At 35.3% G+C, this 24,528-nt stretch overlaps 1 protein-coding gene across 1 annotated transcript in view; it reads left to right on the top strand.

The window, feature by feature from the left end:
• Il1rapl1 (interleukin 1 receptor accessory protein like 1) overlaps window positions 1-24,528 on the top strand; it is a 1,145,636-nt gene that overhangs the window by 1,092,012 nt on the left and 29,096 nt on the right. The window contains exons 7-8 of the mRNA XM_048336516.1: window positions 15,930-16,062; window positions 17,918-18,063. Coding sequence (XP_048192473.1) covers window positions 15,930-16,062; window positions 17,918-18,063 — 279 coding nt within the window. The remainder of the gene's footprint in view (window positions 1-15,929; window positions 16,063-17,917; window positions 18,064-24,528) is intronic.

Here is a 24,528-nt window from a genome sequence, read left to right as displayed (position 1 = left end):
CCAAAGGGATTCCCTTCTGTAATCTATATCCATATGCCTCTGCCAAACAATTAATTGCTCATTAATGCATCAAAGTAGGTGTTAATTGGTTAACAGACAGACATATTTAAGAAAGAGGTTGTGAATATGTCCCAGTAGCCCTACCTGCTCTGGAATGTGGAAGAATTAATAACCATAGAAAATCAATGTCAAATTTCTTGTCTCAAATACTTATTTCAGGTATTTTATGTATTGTGATAATGTTTCATTCATGTTCTGTTATGATTTCTTACTTTATTTTGTGATACTTCTCTGTTGTGAAACTTTATTTTATTTTCCACAAAATACTTAATATAATATTCACAAGAGCATTTTGAAAAATCATTTTTGTGATTTCATTATCTGGTAATATTCAACAAATGTTCAACAAGTCAGTACATTTCCCTAAAATCTTACAATAAAGCTATTAGCTGAATAAAATGGTTAAAAATTGTAATTTTAATGCATAATGGATGGTTTACATATTTTAGCACATAAAAATACTCTAAAAGGTATTTACTGAATTCCATCTAAACATTATAATAAAAAACCTCACACATATCGTAATATCTTGAATCAAATAGCTTATTTCATTTAAATCCTTCCTACTTCATTATCCTCAGATAAATCATTAATCATTTAGACTTTTTCAAAAGTTCTCATAGTTTAGTTACTTTCCTACTTAGTGCTTTAATTACTTTATACAAAAATTCCTCTTGGACAATCAGTAGAATCCCTCAGAGGATTGATGAGATTTTTTAAAGGCTTTTATTTCTATTAGCTTATATGGACAAAAAAGATACTTGAAAGCAGTACGATTCTCCAAGACCTTGTGAAACTATCATTCATGTATAATAAATGCAACTACCATTGTCTAATGTATTTTAATCAGATCACAGATTCTTTACCCAGATTTATTGGTTGTATGAATGAATTTCAAGGGGCACCCAAAGATTTCCTTGGGAGAGGACCCAAATTTTTTATAGCATTTTTGTAACTAAAATATTTTAAGACTGAATTGGAAAGAAATGAAACTTTATTGGGAGGATTCTTGTTCATTAAGGTGTCTATCTCACATAAATTTTTAAAAAGCCATTATGGTAGGCGCTAGTGCTTCAAACCTATAATCATAGCTACTCATGAGGTTGAGATCTGAAGATTGCAGTTCAAAGCCAGCCCAGGCAGAAGAGTCCTTGAGGCTCTTCTCTCCACATAACCACCAAAAAGCCAGGAGTTATGGCTCAAGTGGTAGAGCTCTAGGCTTTAGCATAACAAACCTCAGGGGCAGCACCCAGGACCCGAGTTCAAGCCTCAGGATTAGAACCAAAAAAGAAACCACCATTATTTTAAATTGATCACATTCACTCTCAGAATGTAAAATATGAACGATTTCTTTTCTAAATATACGTATTTAGTCATTTACTCTCCAATAAGCCTGTGTTGATGGTTTATGAAAGTGATAAGGATAAGCAATGTGGGGGAAAAGAATACTAATCAAACTGCTGACACACTGAGTATGAGATACTTGTGGGCTATGGAGAAGAGATGCCCTAGCCAAACATTTCTTTTGTAATTACTTAATTTTTTAATTAAATTTTATTGACAAGGTGTTGTGCAAACAGGGTACAGTTACATAATAAGGCAGTGAATACATTTCCTGTGATATCTTAGAGCCTTAGTTTTCTTTCCCTTCCCTAGATCAGGTAGGCATATATAAAATATCCAGTGTACCAAAATCATATACAGTAACCACGTTGGTACGCCACAGGAAATTCACCTAGAACTTTAAAGATAATGTCAACAGTAGACTCCGCCTGTGTCCTTCTCTTGGGGTTGTTTTTGCTTATCCTCGTCTTATATGATCATGTGTACATAGCTGTTGAGCTATTGTGATCCACTGATAGGTCTATTCTAGACCTTTTTATATTTAGTAGTTGTTTGGTTTTAGATACATAATCTAAGGCCGCTGACCCAAACCTGTGGAAATAACATTTGAAGAGAAGTTTGTTGTTTTGCACTACTGGTCTCTACTGTCCCCACACAGCCTAACAGTCATATATCAAGGAAGTCATGCCCCTTTGTTCTCTGTGTTCTAGGCTTGTCTTGCTCAACATTATTTGTTCAAGTTCTGACCATTTCCCTGCGAATACCAGTATTTTATGATTTCTAATTGCTATGTAGTATTCCATTGTGTATAGGTACCACATTTTTTGAATCCATTCATCTGTACTGGGGCATCTGGGTTGTTTCCATATTTTGGCTATTGTGAATTGTGCAGCGATAAACATGGATGTGCAGATGTCTTTATGATATCTTGAGAATTGTTGTTCAGGATAGATGCCTAGGAGTGGTATGGCTGGGTCATAGGGTAGGTCTATGCTGAGCTTTTTGAGGAACCTCCATACTGTTCTCCAAAGTAGTTGTACTAATTTGCACTACCACCAACAGTGGAGAAGGGTTCCCCTTTCCCTGCATCCCCTCCAGCATTTGTTGTTGCCTGAGATCAGAGTATAGGCCATTCTAACTGGAGTGAGGTGGTATCTCAGGGTTGTTTTTATTTGCATTTCCTTTACTGTTTCTTTGCCATTTTTATCTCTTCTCCTGTGAAGTCTCTCTTTAGCTCCTTTGCCCATTTAATAATTGCTTTACTGGGTTTGGAGGGGGTTCGTTTTTTTGAGTTCTATGTAGATGACAGATATTAGGCCTTTGTCTGTAGCTGTACTGGTGAAGATCCTTTCCCATATGGTTGGCTGTATTTCTAGTTTAGTTAGCCAAACATTTTTAAGGGTCTGGAAAATGTAGATGGTACTGTTGTTAAAGTCACACACACATTTTATATATATATATACATATATATTTATGTGTATATATGTAGATATATTTATGTATATATGTGTATATATATATATATATTTGTCTGCATAGTGTGAGAAGAGAGAAGTCTATTCATGATCCTCCTATCTGACTGCCTGCTAATGAACTTCAGGTTTCAGCATTGGATGCAGAGGTAGTCTTGGTCAGATAGCTTAACCAAGTCCCTATTATGGTGTAAACCAATTCCCTGTAGTGATAGTAATATGTATTATATGTAATTTGTAAGCATATATGTATGTATGTATATCTACACACACATATATATCATATATGTATATACCTGTGTATATATATATATGTATATCCGGGCATGTTTGTGTGTGTATGTATGTATATATATACCATAGCTTGCGTAGTGTGAGAAGAGATGAGAGAAACAATCAATACTCTACATTGGGAAAAAAGTCTGAATAGCATAGGAAAAACGATCAAAGAGAGTCCCAAAAGGGGGACAGTAAACTATATTAATGCTGTTGAAAGATAAAATAAAATAATAAAATAAAATAAAAGTATCAAAACCCAAGCTAAGAATCTGTCTCAGTCAAATGCTATCAGTGGAGACAGAATGTAGTGAATAAGTGATAAATCAGCCTTCACTGTGCTATTTTTTAGAAAATGATTGGGAGATAGATTGGAGAACTCACTGTTTAGCATCTGAGGTGTGATATTGTATGTATAAAAACTGAATAGCTTTAAGGAAGAGCTTGAGGTGTGACTCACGGCTAAGAGTGCTCACATACTAGGTATGAATTCCTGAGTTCAAAACCTACTAATGCCAAAGGGGAAAAAAGAAGATAAAAGTCTGTAGTCTGAACTGGAGGCAGGGACCAAGTGGTAGTGCTCCAGCCATGAGAAGAAAATGCCAAGGGAGGGCTCAAGGCCCTGAGCTCAATCTCTGGCACCAGCACAATAAAAAATAGTTTTCACTAAGATATGATAAAATATTTTTCTTCCTGTCTCAAAATTGAAAGAATATGTGCGTCATTCCGGTTTCAGAGAATGGAACAGCAGAATATTACATATGAATCCTACTATGTGAACATGCAATATGTGTGTGTAGATATACATACATATATGCTTACAAATTACATATAAATTATTATTATCATTACTATCACTACAAGGAATTGGTTTACACCATAATAGGGACTAGGATAAGCTATCTGCCCAAGACTATCTCTGCGTCTTATGCTGAAACCTGAAGTTCATTAGCAGGCAGATAGGAGGATCATGAATAGCCTTGAATTCCACCAGAATAGACAGTAAGCTGAGTTGTTTTTATTTCCTGTTACTCTGCAATAAGAAAGAGCACATTGTCTTCTAGCCTAGAATAAGAGACACTGAAGGAAGATCCAGGGGGAATGAAAAATAAATGCAACTCCAACTGCTGCTTCAAAATGATGAGACAGAGCAGCACATAATCAATGATGTGAGTATGCATGTACATATAAACACATAAACTCATTACCAAATGAGTTGGATACCCCTCTTTGAATTCTCCAACTAATAGGGATTTTTATTGTAGTCCACTGTTGCTGAATATATACAAGAAAATGGAATTCTGGGAAATGTAGTTCGATGAAGCTAAATGTTCCCATTACAGTTCTATCATAGTATGTCCTCTCAGAGACAACAAAATACTGTGGTTCCTAATAGGTGTGCAAAACCATTTTGTGTTATGAAAGATTTTGCAACTGAAGGATAAATGAAATAATATAGAAAACTAAGTATAAAAGCCCAACCTGATAAATGATTCTGTTAGGAATGAATTGACTCGATTTACCTCTACTTCCCATCACAAAGAGCTTTATCTAATACTAGAAAGAAATGTGTCCAGTTGTCCACTGTTTTTTATGCAATGTTTTTCTAACATGAATAGTTTTGATTATTGACTCTCCTAAAAGAGCTCGCAATGATACAGGTTATAAACTTTATTGTAAGTAGAAAAGGGTTCAAGGTAACAAATGCTACTTTGGGAGTAAACAGCCAAAAGAAAGAATGAGCTAGTCTAATAACAGAAAACAATTCAATGAAGCAGATTTAAATGTTTCATTTGTGATGAGGAAACCCACAGTTCTTAAACCATATATGAGCAGTATTTACTTCTGTTCTGTTAATGCTATACTCTTGAGCACAATCACTGGCCCATGGTCTACACAGCTATATTTTGTATGCATATTTAGGGCAATAGAACAGCCTTGACCAAGGGAGAGGTGACTTTCCAAGAGCTTTTCTATGATAATATACTTGCTATGGTACTTTGAAGTACCATAAATGCTGATATTTTAAAGCTATGCCTTTACTTCTTAAATTATAAGTTCAACATTCTACACTGTATAAATTTTAGAAAATCAGAAATATCTGAAAAGGATAATTATTAGCCAAGATATACTAAAAGTGCTTTAAAGGTTTTGTCTGGGGAATCTCAAGAGCCTCTCTTCTACTTCAAATGAGAAAGTCAAGAAGCATAACTTGTGATGAAATAGAAATAGGAAAAGTACTAATTATGTTCCATGGTTGCAGTTTTGAAATTATTAGCTATTCTGCTCACAAGAATCTGGTTATCACTGGGCACCAGTGGCTCATACCTCTAATCCTACCTACTCAGTATGCTGAGATCTGAGGATCACAGTCAAATCTGAGAGACTCTTTAATTTAGTATCAAAAACTGGAAGTAAGCTAGACTCATGCTTGTAATCCTAGCTACTCAGGAGATAGAGCTGAGGATTGCAGTTCGAAACTAGCCTGGGCAGGAAAGTCTGTGAGACTCTTATCTGGTATCAGTGGTCTGGCGTGTGAAGTGGCCAACTGTTTATGTCTTCCAGAAAACCAGAAGTGGGTCTACAGCTCAAAGTGGTAGAATGCTATCCTTGGTCAAAAAAGCTAAGGAAGAGTGTGAGGCTCTGAGTTCAAGCTCTAGTACCAGCACAAGAAAAAAAGTAAATCTAGCCATTTATTCATTGCGTCTTATTTTCCCTATACTGACATCTTAATATTATAGGCATGAGCTCCAAAAATTTTAAGTTATTAGACTTCTCAGGTTGACCAGGTCAGTGAGTACTTCATTAATCCTAGATACTACCAGACTCAGAATATACATTCCACCAGGAACACATGCCATTTACTTTTCAGCACTAGATGTTCTAAACACTAACACTAAGAGTTAATATGTTACAAACCACCATCCATATATGAACAAATAATTTTATTCTATTTCCAATCTTGGGCTGTGTGGAAATGGCTAGGGTTTCCTGAGAAAGATTTAGAACTAATTGTAATATTGGACTTCTATGGAGTAAATATATTAAAAGGCCTTGTTCACACTAGTCAAGTATAGGGAAAAGTCAATTTTATTTTTGTAGCAACAGATAGAATACTGATACTGCGAACAATCCAATCCATAAATATGTTAGAAAAAAATGTCATCTTTATGCAATGATGCAAGAAAACATTTTCCTTCAAGCAGTAAGACTGGGCTGTTTAATTTGAGTCTATAATGTTCCCTTTTCAAAGTTGTTAATATTAAAAGATATATTAAAAATCACAGGCAAAAATAGTAATGGGCACAAAAATACACCTCAGAAAGTATTACACATTCTTTAGAGAAAAAAGTAGTAAGGATATTCTCAAATGATAAGCTTTATTCAATACTGACAAGTCTCAGATGCTACTTTACAGTCTCCTTTATTGAATACATCTTGAGGGTTATAAAACTTCTAGATAAGTGTCTTATAAGTTCTACATAAGGCAGTTGTGTTTTAAAAGCCATGTAAAAATCCTCTCAATAACTCACAGAAGAGTAACCAGACTGTCTATTAAGGGGAGAGGGAATATAGGCATATGTGTTCATGCTTTAACAAGATAGTACTTTAATATAAAGGCCAAGGGTAAAGGTGTCACCAAGAGGGAGGGTAAAGCCATAAAAATTATGTTAGGAACTCCAAAAAGAAGAAAGAACTTTGAGGAATGTCACAGCTTCTCAAGAAATCACAGGCTTGGGGCTGGGGATGTGGCTTAGTGAGTGCTTGCCTAGCATGCATGAAGCCCTGGGTTCAATTCCTCAGTACCACATAAACAGAAAAAGCCAGAAGTGGCAATGTGCTCAAATGGTAGAGTGCTACCCTTGAAAAACAAGAGGCTCAGGGACAGTGCTCATGCCTTGAGTTCAAGCCCAGGACTGGCAAAAAGTATATAAATAAAAATCACATGCTTATAAATAATGAGAGTGCTTTTAGGCACAAGGAAAAATATCTATTAGACTTAAAATTTTATGATCAGGAAAGAAGAGTATAAGATAAAAGGCAGACTGTAAGGATTAGTTTCAAGTGATTTGGAAAACATTAATAGTAGATTGGACTGATATGGGATATACGCTTGCAAAAAGAAATAGTGTCTTTCTAAAGAATGGTAGGAACTGACAGAAAGCTCAGATCATAGACTAAAAATGAAAATCACTGAATTTTTTAAGTATTGGAAATATCTATAAATGCTACCAATTTCTGAAACTATTCCTGATTAACTCAGCACAGAAAATTCCCTCCCATTTTCAACTTCAATTGCTCAAACTACTTCCATAGCCATTCAAACTGCTATCCCATCTTCTTCTATCAAATGTGAACCAAAAAAATCCTGTATGGTATATTTCAGGCTCTGAAGTTGTTGGGAATATTTTGCAAAACCCCATGGACGGGGCTGGGGATATAGCCTAGTGGCAAGAGTGCCTGCCTCGGTTACACGAGGCTCTAGGTTCGATTCCCCAGCACCACATATACAGAAAACGGCCAGAAGTGGCGCTGTGGCTCAAGTGGCAGAGTGCTAGCCTTGAGCGGGAAGAAGCCAGGGACAGTGCTCAGGCCCTGAGTCCAAGGCCCAGGACTGGCCAAAAAAAAAAAAAAAAAAACCCATGGACGGAGATAAGCAGGGTAGACCACTGTCTGAAACATTACCAGTTTTAAGGAGCACTTTAAAAATTATGGTGACACAAACAGTACAAGAAATGTATCCAGTGCCTAACGTATGAAACTGTAACTTCTCTGTACATCAGTTTGATAATAAAAATTTGAAAATAAAATAAAAACCAAAAAATTTATGGTGATAAAAGCCATTCTAGGCAGAAAAATGAGAACCAGATAATAGGGAGTTCACTAAGTATCCATTCATTTACACTTTAAATAATAAACAACATGGATGAGTTACCATTATATCCTGCACCAGCCATGTTTTATAAGCTTATAAAACTTCTTAAAAATATTTCATTAACCTTGAAAGCCAATAAAACTAAGATTATGAATTGTATTTTTAAAAACAAGAAAAACAAGCTGTGTGCTTAAGACCTTGAGTGTTTGGAACCTTAGGAATGCATGGCTCATTAAACTGTAGAGTATAGAGAAGTACAATTTGAATGGGACCTTTCATTTTAACCTAAACTGTCCACGTAAAATGAAAACAAAACATCGTCTTAAAGTGTCAAGATCCTATATGCATTTTATAACAGATATTACTTAGTTTATTATCACTAAATATACGTAGGTCTATGTGGTATAGCTCTCTTCTATTTGAAGCTAAGACCTTTTTCATGGTAGACTCAAGAGTTTGTTTCTCAAAAAAGACACTGGTTATCTCAGTTTCTACATCATATATATAGATACCATGGGAAATTAACAAGGCACTACAGGGTGTAAATATAGTTCTTGTCTACATCCATAATCAAGTCAATTTAGGATAGAGTTATGACTGTCTCCTGTTACCCTAAAACCTGTAAGGAAACGTTTTTTTTTAAAGTCAATTTTATAGGTATTGATGGATAGTGTAAAATATAACATCTTTAGGAAGTTAGAAGTGCATTTCCCTCACTAAGTAGATTAACAGAGAGATGTTCCAGACTAGATAGGTGACACTATTCCATCAGGTCTTTCAGGGATACAAGTTTCTCATAAGTTTTCACACCAACATTTTTGTCATCATGTATATGAAGACAGCAATTCATGTACCTACCTTAGTTTCTAGTCTACAAGAAAGGGAAAAATTAAGTCCAAGTGTGTGGCTTCATCATAAGGAAAATAACCAAGTAACTACAATTCACTTCATTTATCCTATGAGTGCCGTCTATGTTACATGGCAACCTCTAACTGCAGAAGCAAACTAAAACATTGTCTCTGAGTATTCATGAGCTCAAATAAAACTCTGGGGCTAGGTTTAAAAGAAAGAAGGGAATAATTATCAGGTGGAACTGTTTAGTGGTAATTGCCTCAGTATGTATCAGCTAGGGTTTGGAGATTACAAGTCAAAAGAAAAGAAGATCATGTATGTACAGTTGCTTGTGAATAAATTGTGGAGGTATATCAATATCCTTCACCATCACCACTCATATCCTTTTCTCTCCTCCATTCCTTTTCCCTCCTTGCTCTTCATTTTCATGTTGTTATCCATTCTTTCATTTTTTCTTTTACTTTGTTCAACTAGTTTTAATCCTGAAGACTGAATAACTTACTGGACACTGACCAGATGAATGTGTTCCTTATGTAATATAATGAATGATTTAATATACTTGGGGGCTGAAGATATACTTTTCTTTAAAACTATGAGATTCTGGACAGATAAGAATGTCCCATAGGTTTGGAAAACTCAAAGATTTAGTACGGAGTGCATGTAATTAAACAAATAAAACTAAAGTTTTATCAAGGTACACTCACAAGAATTTGAGGGCTGGGCGCTGCTGGTTCACATCTGTAATCATAGCTACTTAGGGGGTTGAGATCTGAGGATCATGGTTAGAGGCCATCCCAGGCAGAAGAGTACCCATAATATTCTTAACTTCAATTAATCACCCCCAAACCAGAAGTGGTGTTGTGGTTCAAGTGGCAGAGCATTAGCCTTGAGCACAAAGAGACTCAGAGACATTGCCTAGGCTCTGACTTCAAGCCCCATAACTGACCAAAAAATGAGAATGGCAACAATTCTGCAAGAAAAAACTGATAAAAATGTCCACTTTGTGGAGAACTTAAAACAGATTTAGTAATGAAAAAGATTATAATTAGTTCTAGCATCTTTGTCAGGAAGTACATCAATAGTGACTTCCTCAAGTCACTGTTCAATTCAGGGGCAATTTTTTTTCAATTTCCTCCCCTTTGTCATCATGAAGAATTTCTGAGTAGACTATTGGAGCGAATCTTTTTCATAGCAGTTGAATGAATTTCACTGCACAGTCATTTTCTCACATCTTTATCTTAAAACCATCTTCTCAACACTTAGGTGGTGCAATATCACACCTTCAAATAACTAGTTTCCCAAACAGAAGGTCACCAGGTGGCATTGAGTGGTGAGAAACATTTGAAGTGTCCTCCTCTTCATACTGACCTAGCTTGAGTTCCATACAGAGAAAAAGAAGCAAACTTTGAGTCTTTATAAGAACCTTTGGAGCACTTAAACACACTGGAGTAATAATATTCTCATTTTGAATGCCTCTTTTCTTCAAGTGCATAAGTTTTCCTCTCCTTTGCAGAGGAGCTCTGCCACTGCCTCTCCTCGTTTCGTTTGTGTGGAAAATATCCATGACAGCTTATTCAAGCTTCAGAGGGAAGCCCTCTGATTTCTGAAGTGGATCATTTGATCTAACTGCATGGAAATCCATTATTTACAGAAAAGTCCAACAATAATAGCAATACTATTAACAATGACAAATACTAATAATTACAGCTTATGCTCACTAATCATTGGTGCTTATATGTGGTCACTTAAATCCTCTTAAATTCTGTGCATCAGTCAATACGTACCTTTGTTCTTAAATACAGCAGAAATATATGGTATGGTAATATAAAACCTCTCTTCATAAAGAAAACTCACACATGGACTGAAATAAAGTTAGCAAAATGCATACATTGTGTTGGTGGGAGGTTTGTTCCTTTGAATTTCAGATGGATTTTAAAGAAATAGTATCCTTTTTTGCCAGTCCTGGAGCTTGAACTCAGGGCCTGAGCACTGTCCCTGGCCTCATTTTGCTCAAGCCTAGCACTCTACCACTTAAGCCACAGCACCACTTTCGGCTTTTTCTACATATGTGATGCTGAGGAATACGAACCCAGGGCTTGTATGTGAGGTAAGCACTCTATCATGAGGCCACATTCCCTGCCCCCAGTATTCTTTTTTTAAAATAGTCAATCACCTTGAAGTAGTTGTAAAAGGAGTTTCAATTCAACATGTCAGTCTATGAGTACAATGCATCTTGATCAATGTTATCCCTCCCATCCTTCTTCCCAATCTTTCCCTACACCATCCATCCCCTCAAGTTACCAGGTTGCATTTTCACATATGTACATTGAACATTATGACTATATTCACCAGCTCTTCCTCTAAATGTCTGTCCTTCCTCACCTTGACCTCTCCACTCCCAACAACACATTTCAGCTTCCTGGTATTCATTTTGCTAAATGGTAACTTAGATGTTCAAAAGACTTAAACCACTGGAATTGTCTCCTGTGCATATATACTTTAATCAATTTGTTTGTTTTTATATACATATGACACTGTGAAGGTTTTCTTATATATTTATAGTTTAAGCCTAATGTCCATATATGAGAGATAACATGTGCCCTTTGTATGTCTAAGCTTGACTTACTTCACTTGATCCACTTATCCATTGTACCATATCTGGGCTGTTTCTATAACTTGACTACGGTTAATAGTGGAACAATGAACATTGGTGTGCAAGTGTCTTTACTATACCCTGATTTGTAATCATTTGGATAAAATGCCCAAGAGAGATATTGCTGAATCATACGTAGTTTCATGTTTAATTTGGAAAGGAATCTCCAAATTGCCTTGCATAGTGGTTGTACTAGTTTACATCCACATCTACAGCTTAATAGAATTGCTTTTTCCCACAACCCTAACAGCATTTATTGTTATTATTTTTATTATTTTTTTTGTAAAGGTGATGAACAGGAGGGTTAGAGTTACATAAGTAAGGTAATGAGTACATTTCGTTTTGAACACTATTACCCCTCTCTCATTTTCTCCCACTTTCCCCTCCCTACTCACACTGCCCTCCTCCCCAAGTTGTAAAGTTCATTTCCAGCCCAGTTTCTAGTGAGTATCATAGTTGCATTAGGTCATCGTCTGTCCTGCCGTTTCTGTGTTCCCCTTTCTACTCCATACATTTAAGATCTGGAACCAACCCAGATGCCTCTCATAGATGAATGGATCAAGAAAATGTGGTATATATACACAGTAAAGTTCTCTGCTTCCATCAGAAAGAATGCCATTGCCTCCCACTCATAAGGAAATGGAAAGACCTGGAAAAATTATAATAAGCAAATCAAGCCAGGCTCTAAGAAACGTAGGATGCATGGGTTTCCTCCTTTGTAATAACTAGAACATGTCATTCATATTCTTGATGATGGCCATTCTTACTTGGATAAGATAGAATCCCAGTGTTGTTTGAATTTGCATTTCCTTCATATCCTGAGATGTTGAACATTTCTTCATTTGTTTATTTTCCTCTTTTTACCTCTTCATCTTCCTCTGTGATCTTTATTTAGCTCCTTTGCCAATTGAGTTATTGATTTGGGGGCGTGATAGTTTCTTAAGCTCTTTATATTCTGGTTATTAGGTTGTTATCAGACATATAAGTGGCAAAGCTCTTCTCCTGTTCTGTAGGATGTCTTTTTAGCTTATAACTATACCCTTTGCTGTGTAGAAGGTTTTAGCTTGATTTAATTCCATCTGTCAGTTCTTTCCTCTATTTGCTGAGTCCCTAGAATTCTACCCAGGACTTTCTCAATTATGAGCTAATTATAACCTATCCCTTTCATTACTTTTCCTTTCTTCGGTGCTCTTAGATAAATCTCTAATTTCAGAACTATCACAGGTTTGCTACTGGCAACTATTTTAGGCTATATGCCCTAATAATTATTTAGGTAAAATATCTAGAGAGCTAGTTCCAACAGAACTTTCTGAACTTATATGGGGTGAGGGAGGGGGAAGGATGCATGCATGTGTGAGCATGGGCACACACGAACATGAATGTATGTTGTATGTATAAGAGTGAAAGTTTCTTCTTTTTCATACTTTAAAATAGAGCTTTCTGAACAAGAAACCATTCAATGTAACTAATGACAAGACATAAATATGTTTTGTGAGTAACTTTGCTTTTATCTTAAATGAGAGTCTTTGGCAAAACATTTATCTTTTCTGTGACCATAGAGTAATTTTAATATACATGATTAATGGTGCAAGTGAAATTAAAATAGCCCTACCACTCAACATCTTATTTAGGGAAAAAATGCTCACTATTTTCTAATTGCAACAAGTAAGATCTCTGGGTGCTGATGCCTTTTAATTAGGGGAGAAATTTTCTTTTAATTAAAAAAAGCTGTTATTTTTTTCCAATAAGTTCGAGAGTGTCCTCTAGTGGAGAGACACTCTGCTCTCAGCAGTTTTAGAAATGGCTAAATGATACCTAATTAGAAGAAAATTGCCCTAAATCACAAATGTTGTTACTTACCTGATTGGCATCCGTTAGTTGAAGGGGAAATGTATGATTTTTTTTTTCTTCGAAGGCCTCCTCACAACATGGCCTCATTGCAAGCCTACAGTGTGACAAGCATTGTTCTCATTTTTGGTAGCAAATGATTTTTTTATGATCAGTTTTAGTGCTTCCTTCTGGACCTGGTAAGATTGAGCTGACAGTGCACTTTTCTGCCAAAGAGGAGGCAGTAGCATTTAGTGAAATTTATTGAAGCTTTTACAGATATCAACTGGAGGCAACAAGAATAGCATTATCATCCAGACTCCATCCCTGACTGATAGATACACTTGATATATCTCTTTGGCTTCCTAGGCCATAGCTTAAAGTTGCTTGTTATTATTTAAAGGAAAACAAAGCAATGAAATTGAGAATATGAAATAAATGTGTCTCTTCTCTGTAACTGTGGGATTCTAATGCTCATTCCCTGTCTCTAAGTGTAGCTCATAGCATTAACATTATCAGTCAGGTAATAGAAACCGAATTTGAGTAAAGGAAAAGTGGATAGTTGCTCTTAACACAAAAGTTTTGACTTAAGATGGACATACATAAAATTTTATTGCTGCTTCTTAAATTTGGTGAAAGAAAACAGCAATCAGGAGACTATCCATAAAATACTTCAGTAACCCAAAAGTCAGAACCATTATTGTGTATAAGAGCCAGTGTTTATAAATGGTGTTTATTTTAATGATAACAATGATCAGGAATTAAGCATCATATTGCTGTTAGCAGATATTTTCAGGAAAATGTACAACCATGAGTGACACAAATATAAGAATAAACATATTTCAGAAGAAATGTTTGCTCATATGATTTGAGAAGGCCAGGCACACATCAATGCAAGTTCAAGTGAAGTTGGAAGAAAGTATTACAAATTAGAGGAGTATTGAAATGAGTTGTAAAACTAGATAACTGTTTTTTTTTCCTAGACTGCAGAGACAAGGTGGGAAAAGAAAATCAATTAAAGCTGGGTACCCGTGGCTCATACCTCTAATCCTAGTTACTTAGAAAGCTGAGATCTGAGCATCTTGGTTCAAAGATAGCCCAAGTATCTAATCTGAGCAAATTTTATTTCTAGTGAAACAGCAAAAAGCTGGAAGTGGAAGTGTAGCTTATGTGATATAGAACCAGCCTTTAGCAGAAAAAGGCTAAATAACAGAGAGAGGCTCTGAGTTCAAGCCCCAGGTCTGACAAACAAAAATATAAAACAACTATGCAATATGTTTTATTTTCTAGTGCTGGCCAAGATTTGGGTAATCCAGGTACTGCCAAGTGGGTCAAAATGCCACCAAGCATCCCGAAATAAACCTTACCTTATGCAAGCATTAATGTGCTTCTACCTTTCAGTCATGAATTTCCATTCATCTTATTAGAGTAGTCCATTATAATAGTCTTTCCTAAGCAGCACAATAGTAGCACTGATTTACCTTTGATAAAAATACCATATATTTATCCTCATGAGTTATTTGTTGTCAATGAATTTTTCTAGATGACTATGTGTTAGTTTAACTCGAATGTTATTTGGGGGGTGGGGGATGTGTATGCGTGCGTGCGTGCGTGCGTGCGTGCGTGTGTGTGTGTGTGTCTGTCCTATAGCTTGAACTCAAGGCCTAAGGCACTTTCCCTAAGGTTTTTGGCTCTAGGCTAGTGCTCTTCCACTTGACCCACAGCTCCACTTCTGGATTTTTTTGTGTGGTTAATCACACATAAAATGTCTCACAGACTTTCCTTCACAAGCTGGCTTTGAACTGTGATCCTCAGATCTCAGCCTTTTGAATAGCTAGGATTATAGGCATGAGCCACAAGCTCCTGGTTGTTATTTCTTATGAAGTAAAAGTCTTAAAATCTCGTGTCCAGTTTTCTGCTCTATTTCTTATATTCAAGGTTGAGAAGCAACTCAAGATTATGTCTTGGGAAATTGTGTCTTGAGATATCATGCCTTGAGAAGGACCTATCACATCTGTAGTGTCTTTCCTAATAATCCATAACTTCAATTTAATCATTAGAACATACCAGGTAAATTAATTGGAACAATATTCTATAAGATAATTGACTAGTTCTCTTCCAAAAAAATTATAAGTAACTTCCATTTCATTAAACAAATCAGAAGGTAAAAAAATCACATACTGGGCTGGGCACTGGTGGCTCAAAACTGTAATCCTAACTACTAAGGAGGCTGACATGTGAGAATCACAACACAAACACAGCCCAATCAGACAAATCCATGGGACTCTTATCCCCAATTAATCATCAAAAACTGGGAAATAGAAGTGTGGTTCCAGTGGTAGAACACCATCCTTAAGCAAAAATACCAAAAATGCTCCACCCCCTGGGTTCAAACCCAGAACCAGCACAACAAAACACTGTATAAACTTGAGACAGATGAAAAATGCCTGAAGATTATGTTCTTTTAGAAAGATACTTGTTAAATGGATGAAATAATGAAACTGATAATTGCCCAAAATAAGTGTGAACCAATGAATTGATGGCACACTTTTTTCACTTCTCTTCTCAGGTGATTCAGCTAATCTAACCTGCAGAGCTTTCTTTGGGTACAGTGGGGATGTCAGTCCTTTAATCTACTGGATGAAAGGAGAAAAGTTTATTGAAGATCTGGATGAAAATCGAGTTTGGGAAAGTGACATTAGGTAAAATACTTTTCCCCTTTTTTTACTTGTACAATTCAGTTAACACTTGTTCTGTTAGCAAATAAAAAGTGATTTAAAACAAAAATATTTTTTTATTTTTGATCATCATAATAAAATACTGTAACATTTAAAGTCAAAGGAGCAAAGCACTGGTAGGAGACCATAAAATTATAAAACATGAATGCCATTTACACATAATATAAGAGAAATTTTAAAAGGATTATATCACTAGTAATATAGTGAATATGAGACCAAAATATAGTAGAATGCACAAAACATAGAGATGTACTCTATCTTTGAAAAGTGTGCCTATTATTTTGTTTTGGGTTTGAGTGATTTCATTCTTGCCTTTTTAATTTTTTAATTGTTGATATAAAATATTAGCAAGTTACTGTATAGATTTAGCCCAATAAAATCCCCATTTTTGCTTTTATGGCTTTACATATTGAACCTACCAAGTAGTATGTAAAGCATGTAATAAAGATGACATCAATTGCATAAGCATTAAACATATCATACCTGTTGATGCCATAGTAGAGAAGTCTCTATTTTTCCATGATTTTTCACATGTACCCACTTTTAATTATGCTGAATCAAATTGTGTGGGCACAATTTACTTATTTTTATTCCTAATGTAAAAAAACAATTCACAAAAATAACTAAATTATAACCAAATCCAAAAAAGATGGTTATTCATAAAAATTCCTCTATCTAAAAGTTGTATCTTCTGGCTGTATATAAGCATTTAAACTGTGGTTCTTCTTTTTTAAATATCAAAAGCTTTGAAACTTCATCAAAGATAAAAGGAAAACTTTTTCCAATATACAATAAAACTATATAAAACTGTCATATAAGATCATCTCTACTAAGAACTTCTTTCCCATAGTAAACACACAAGATCTCTCTAGAGTGCTCCAAATTGGATCCTGGAGGTCTAAACAGGCAATTCTCTAATATGTACTAAAAATATTCTTCCATTTTTCATTTTGAAGACTTCACTCTTACTTTCTATCCATAGTCTTTAAATGTTTAAAATTGAAGAAGTATTATAAGACTTCTAACTATTGCTGAATTTGTTTTGGGGTGTGCTTGGGAAAGGATTTAGAAGATATATTTCTTTAACTCTACATTAGAAATATTGCACAGAGATGAACAACAGGTGGGAGGGAGGAGGTGGAGACATTGGGAGTTGGAAAGGGAGTCCTAATTTGAGAAGTTTTCCATTTGTTCTGAGATTAACTAAAATCTTTGACAGTGAAGTTAGTGAACATTTACAATTAATTTTAAATGTCAGAATTAAATACTTATCAGTACTTTCAGTCTACAGGTTTATAATTTCATATTTCTTTAAAACTAAGCAGCTGATTTGTATCATTAACAAAAGTCAGACTGGAGGTTTCAATTGAAATGTCAAAATAGCACAGAAATTTTCTTTTCTTTCTTTAGTTCTTTTTAAAAAATTAAACTGGTATATAATTAGGCCTCCAACCTTAGACTAGAATTTCTTGTCTCACCTTTACATCATATTTCTTCTTAAAAGAAAAGCAATTTGTAAACTTTTCCTCAAGGTCTCTCTCACCTCTTTATTATGACAGTATGATTGTCCTGCTAAGAGAGATAATTAACTGCAACTTCATTAGCAACTACAAAGACAAGCTTCTTTATTAGATATGAAGAAAAAAGGGCACCATATAACTTAATTAACGCATCATCAATCCATAGTCAAATTTTTCAGCACAGACACTATAGGTATTTTTGTATCCAATCCAGATTGATCTACATTTCCTTCTTTTTCCTGTATGTGTATGTTTGTGTGGGTTTTGTTGTTGTTGTTTCGTTTTGCTTTCTGGTTTAGAATTCTTAAGGAACATCTTGGAGAACAGGAAGTTTCTATCTCATTAATTGTCGATTCTGTGGAAGAAGGTGACTTGGGAAATTACTCCTGCTATGTTGAAAATGGAAATGGACGTCGACATGCCAGTGTTCTCCTTCATAAACGAGGTGAGTGTAATTTAACAATCTCTGCAGGAGTGATAAACTGAATGTGCAGTGAATTAAATTGTTTGTCTATACAAAATTATCCTAAATAAAATAATCACACTAGCCTTAAGGTGATCAAGTATTATTAGATCCAAGCCCATCTGCTACTTCCTGTTCCAAAAATGAATACTCAGAGATGGAAGCTGGTAGTAGGAAATCTGGCTTACTTAAGGGCCAGCACCAAGAAGAGGGGGAACTATTTTTCCCAAATGAAAGAACATCTTAGGACGCTCAGGTATAGGAAAGGCCTTTTTGTGAGCCTTTGGCAGAAAAGGAGGTACAGGGGACACTGGGCAGAAGACTGTATTATATGCTAAGAGCTGGGTGGGGGGTGTTCATCATCCAGAACTTGTGTCATTTTTGGTTTTAGCATCTGGCCAAAACGTCACTGTCAACTCTCACCTCTTAGGGCTAATTCCTATAATTATGTAGCAAAAAAGGAATTTCTGCAAGTTAATCCTCATAGCAATATACATATTTATGCTACTTAATGGACTGAGTTACAATAAGGAGAGACATTGCACATTCTGATGCTACCTAAGAGTCAGAGATACTCTAAATAAAGTATTTTAAATATAAATATGGATATTATTTGCAGTTAACATCTTAGTATTTTACATGTGAATTTTCTTTGAAATTTAGAATGTTGGGGAAAAAATTCAAAGAAAATTCAAAAAGAGTCAACGGATAATTCAATAAAGAGGCAGAAGTTCTTATAAAGGCTAACAACACCAAAGTTGGGTGACTAGCTCAAATTCTAGAGTCAAATTTGGAGTCCTTGCTCTGTTTTCATGACAAATAGGACCTCAATGAAATGCTTATCTTTCCTTAAGTGTTTAGTTTTTGATAATAAAATGAGGTAAAATAATATTATCAACTCCTTAATATGTTAAAAGGATAAGAGAACATAATAAACATGAAGTACATAACGTACTATCTATACACAGAAATTATTCAAGAAAATGTTATTTTTCTTATTAAAATAAGCAGAAGGGTTCACTAAAATGTTTTCAATATATTTAATTGAAGGATTGTGTCATTGATAGAAAATTATTTCATTCTTCTGCAATCTATCTTGCACAGTTTTTTTTGGAAGTACTGAAACTGGGTTTATAGACTCCCACACCCATATTACAGGAGTCCCAAATTAGGTCTGGAAACTAGCCCCTATGAGCCAAATAAAGTCATGTGAAGGGCACAGAAAGGAGATCTCCAGTATTTCTTTAGCCATCTTCAGAACTAGTTGTTAGCTTCAAGTTAAATAGCGAGAACTGGGAGTAGGGATTAAGGTAAGTATACACAGTTAAAAATAGTCTCAAGTCACAAATATGGCCTGGTTGATCATTACTTTGGTCTTTGCCTCTGAAGGACTTCTGGAGATGTTATCATTCTACCATTAGAACTAAGGAATAACAAGTTGCCTGTGCACAGTCTGCTGAATTTTTGTCTATTTCCATTAATATAACAAGAACAAGGGATTGTCTCTTTGAGGAGTATGCCTTTCACATAGAACACTTATCAGTGAATCTTCTTTCCTGGTGTCCAAGGTGATTGCAAAGACTGCAGAAAAGAATAGCTCAGATCAAATGGTACAAGTATAATGTTGGAGGATATTTAGTTCATTTATATGGCTAGGAAAAGCATCTTTTAATTTTCTTTTTATAGTACTGGTATTTGAACTCAGGGCTTCACATCAGCCCGAGCTTTCTTGTGCAGAAAGCAGTCTACCACTTGAACAGTGCAACTAGCCCTGCATCTATTTTGCATAGCTTTTCTATATACAATGTCCTCCCACGATGAACAGCAATTTACCTGTAAAGGTAAGTTGTGATTGAGTAGTGTCTGCCACAGTAACTCCAACTCCAAAGCAAACTCATCACTTTATATGTAGGTGTGTGTATATATATATATATATATATATATATATACATATATATGCATGTATATGCTGAATTGTTTGAAATTGAAGAAGAATATAAAATATGAACAATGTCTTTGAGTTAGTGAGATTTTTTCATATACATTACTAGGCAGAAACATTTTGTCGACATTATGCTTAAAACAAGCATCCTAGTCTTCAGAATAAGTACACTTGATATTCTCTTACTCAGCAAATTTACAGTGATTTTCATTTCAAAGCATATGTTTAATCCTAGACTCTTTGAGGTTTGAGACAAAAGAGAACATTTAAGGCTGTTCTCCTTACTTTATTGCGAAATAGATTCCCTTTGAATAATGTTTCTGAAAGCTGTTCAAACAGACTCCTCTTTTATCAAGGTGACTACAATATTTAAATAGTTTATTTTTTGGAATGTGAGTAGTGGGGCATGGTTATCAGGAGCTAGCAATATTTGTGCCTGTAGCTTAATATAAAGTTAATCAATGAAGGAATTTGTGAGAAATAAATATATAAATACAGGAAGGACAGAAATAGCTTCTTGGAATTGGAAGCAACTTAAATTTCATGGAATTTAACTACTCCTTATTCCATAACATCTGCCAAAGTGATCTATCAGTTTATATTGGATTGCATTCCCTCTCAAAGAAGCCTATTCTATCCTTGGAAAAATCTGGTAGAATGTATCCTCATTTCAATGTCTTTTTACCCATTGGCTCTACTTCTATACTTTTAATCACTTTTCCCCAAGACAGCCCTTTAAATCTTCATTAGTGATTGTCATCAGCACTCTGATGGACATTTATTTTTACCAAATTCAGTCTTTAGCTACTTTTATTCACATTTCATTTATTTGCAATATTCTTATTACTCTCTTGAACATGCTCTAATTAAAGAGTTGGATTTAGATAGATACTTAAAAGCTACTTTTGCTGAAAAGCCCTAACTTCTTACTTAAGCCCAATGACTAACTGAAAACCAGATAAAAGTATGGCATCTAGATCTCCATTTAGTATCTATGTGCTTTGCTCTGTGCCATCCTGTCCTGCTGTTACTTCGCAGCAATCTTGGAATGTAGAAAGAATAGAACTGTTGGTCAAATATCCTGTGACTAACATAAAACAATCCCGTTGGGCTTCAATGGCTTTCTTAATGTAATAAGGCCTACCCAGACAACCCTGAGACAAAATGCAACCACACTACTTATAAACCATAAATATGGGGTTTCTGACCACAGAAACACATCTGAGACCAGCATTGTTTAATAAGTTTGCATACTTCTTTTACCTGCCTGTGATTCTTCCTCTAATTTAAAACTATAGTAGATGTATTTATGGGAGAGATGAGCGAAAATGAAGTGCCCATGATTTGTTAACTAAATCTTTCTATCTCCTTTCTCTACCCATTACCACTGCTAGATTCTTTATTTGATGATTTGGGGTGAATGACGAAACATGACATTTGGAGCCCATAAGATTTAGGCTTGTGACTAAAAACAACAGTTTTAGAGAGAAGCTATAATACATATATATCACATACATGTTATTTATATATACTATATCCCTTGATTTGAACAACGTATATTTATTTCTTTTCTGGGCAAAGTGGAGATAACAATTAAATAGTCAAAAGAAGAGAGCAAGGAAAATGAATTGTATAGAAGTGTAAAGCTATTAAAGCTGGTTTTGAAAAAAGTTACCTGGTCTAGAAGGGTCAACACCCTCCCTCAGGCTATTTTTAGCATGTTTAGCCTAAGGTTAAGTTGCCTTAAGCTACAAAAGCTTCCAGTTCTAGAAAAATAAATGAAGAATCAAGGAAATTGTTCACAAAAAAATGTGTTCCAGTAATATCTGATTCCATAAACATGGAAAAGAAAGTGGTGCCCAATTTAGAGTACTTTTTAATATTTAAGTCTTCCACAATGGTTTTCAAATTTGTATTTATTTCAACAGCATTTTATTATTATTAAAATAAAAGCATTAAGAAGCCAAAAAAAATCCTTCAAGGTTATGTACTTTGAAAGTCCCACTTAAAGGGAGTGTGTGCCTTCCTCTTAAGGGAGCTGGAGCAAATGAGTCATCAATTTACAAAGGCAGTAATGGATGTACAATCTCCTGCTCTAGAAGGGCTCATTATGCAGAATGATTCCACCCCTCTTAAGGAAAAGAAAAGACTTTGGTCAGCATATGATATATTGCAACTTTACAAGCCCACATCAGCTCTCTCAGATTACAAAGGGGAGGTTACAGCATATGTCAGCCAGTAGGTCCAGATCATTCTTCACAGAGTTCCTTAGAAACTCTAATTTCTGTCAGACTAACAATTATATAATTATCACATGAATTGCTGTATTACTGAGAAGACTAATTCTCCGATAAACAACTGGTAGCTGTCACTGTTCATTGCAGGTTTTTGCTAGTGATTCAAAATTCCTTTACCTTATAAGTGTTCAAAGTCTTCTTTTTTTTTAAATTTCCCTGGAGAGAATACTGAAGTATTTCTTTGATGGAGATCTTTTATGCTACAAACTGTCATTTCTTCTGACAGGTAAACTTTCTAGAACATACCTTTGCCAAAAGTATCTAACCATATTGTCCTCCACTGTTACCTTTTGTTCAATATTGTTGACATAACATGATTTCAGAACTCTCCAATGGGTAGTATGGATTCTTTGAAATATCACTCCCATCTATCAAATGAATCTACATTTAAGCTATTATAGCTCCTGCATTAGTCTTTTATCTTTATGTTAAGTCTTAGCTGTGTAAAATCCAGCTGAAATTTCTGAAAATTTGAACAAAAAATTGCTTGTGAATTTTCAAAGTTGTCAATTCCTGACATGAGAGAAGGTGCTTGGGGTGACATCTAAGGGTCTGGTTTTATATTATAGTATCTACTCATACCTTCTACCCAGGACTTTGCACTGATGGCTGCATAATTTGTACCACTACTGGCTCATTTAACTGGTTGAGCAAGGAGCCCAGGACAACATAGGTAGCAGAAATGCCATGATGGGCTATGTATTGTCATGTGTATCTCCTCCATTTAAAAATTTCTATCTACCCAATCAAGGAGATATAAAATCATGGCAGAAACACAGTATAGATAACATATAACTTACCATACAAAGCTACACACACACACACACACACACACACACACACACACACACGAGTAAGATGAGCCTGTGATTCAATAACTCTATGAGTCTATAACTTTCTTAATCCTTCCTTATCCTCATACTAGCCAGTAGCTTCTTTTCACTCATCCTTATGTCTATCTTCAACTTGAAAGTTAGATTCTGAAATAAAAGATTGATATATTCATCAACTGGCCTATTTCTTATTCCTGCCATTGCCCATGCTTGACTAAATTGTATACTGAGTTTCTGAATATTTTACCCCCTTGCCTGTCCTTGGGTGTCTAATTGCTACTGCCTGTCTTGCCATGCTAACAAACACTAATTTTTAGCTTTCCTCTCAAGCTGTGACCTTTCATCTTCCTTCCATGTATCATCTTTTCAATTTCTCTGTTATATACAACACTCTAGATGGGTATCAAGCTCAACTGTGCTCCAACCTCAGGCCAGTCTTACATCCACCAGGCAATATTGGAATTCCTTCTGTCCCTTTCATTCATATTATATTCTATATGGCCACACAATGTGTACATGATTACTACCTGCAGCAAAACACTAATTTCTTAAGGGCATGGTTTTGGCATCAATGCTGGTTGTGTCCAAGACCTAGTTGTCTTAGTTTTGCTCTCTGAGATTGTTACTATGAGCCTCAAATTTCTTTTTTCTTTTTTTTTTTTTGGCCAGTCCTGGGGCTTGGACTCAGGGCCTGAGCACTGTCCCTGGCTTCTTCTTGCTCAAGGCTAGCACTCTGCCGCTTGAGCCACAGTGCCCCTCCCGGCCATTTTCTGTATATGTGGTGCTGGGGAATCGAACCCAGGGCCTCATGTATAGGAGGCAAGCACTCTTGCCACTAGGCCATATCCCCAGCCCGAGCCTCAAATTTCTATTCTATAAAATGAGAATAATAATTCTTATCACATAGAGGAACGTGAGAATTAAATAAACTCATGTATGTCAAAACTTATTATAGTATCTGAAACATACTTAGCACTCAATAAGTGTTAATTATTACAAGATTTCTCTACTCCAACTATTCTGGGTAATGAAAGATGCAATAATCCTGTGTTCCATTAAAAATTCTCTGGATTATAAATTATCTTTCATTAAAAGGGTCATCTTTAGTTCTAGCAATTTCGTTCTGTTTATTCTGGCCATATGATAGATTTACTTTGGTTTTATTGTGCTACCCAAAAGGACAGTTTCATTCATTTAATTATGTATTTAATGCCATTAAGAACCTACTATGTGCCGAACACTCTGATAACTGCTCAAATTAAATGAACGGAAAATTACGATCACTATAATTTAGAAAACCATCATCAATATTTTAAATGACAGTAGTATCAAGTATTTTTAATATATAATTATGCTTTCTGGTGAATGTCTTTGC

This window comes from Perognathus longimembris, chromosome 28, assembly GCF_023159225.1.
Source record: "Perognathus longimembris pacificus isolate PPM17 chromosome 28, ASM2315922v1, whole genome shotgun sequence".
Taxonomy (NCBI): domain Eukaryota; kingdom Metazoa; phylum Chordata; class Mammalia; order Rodentia; family Heteromyidae; genus Perognathus; species Perognathus longimembris.
Note: the sequence above shows the minus strand (reverse complement) of the source record. Positions and strands in the feature narration are given on the sequence as shown.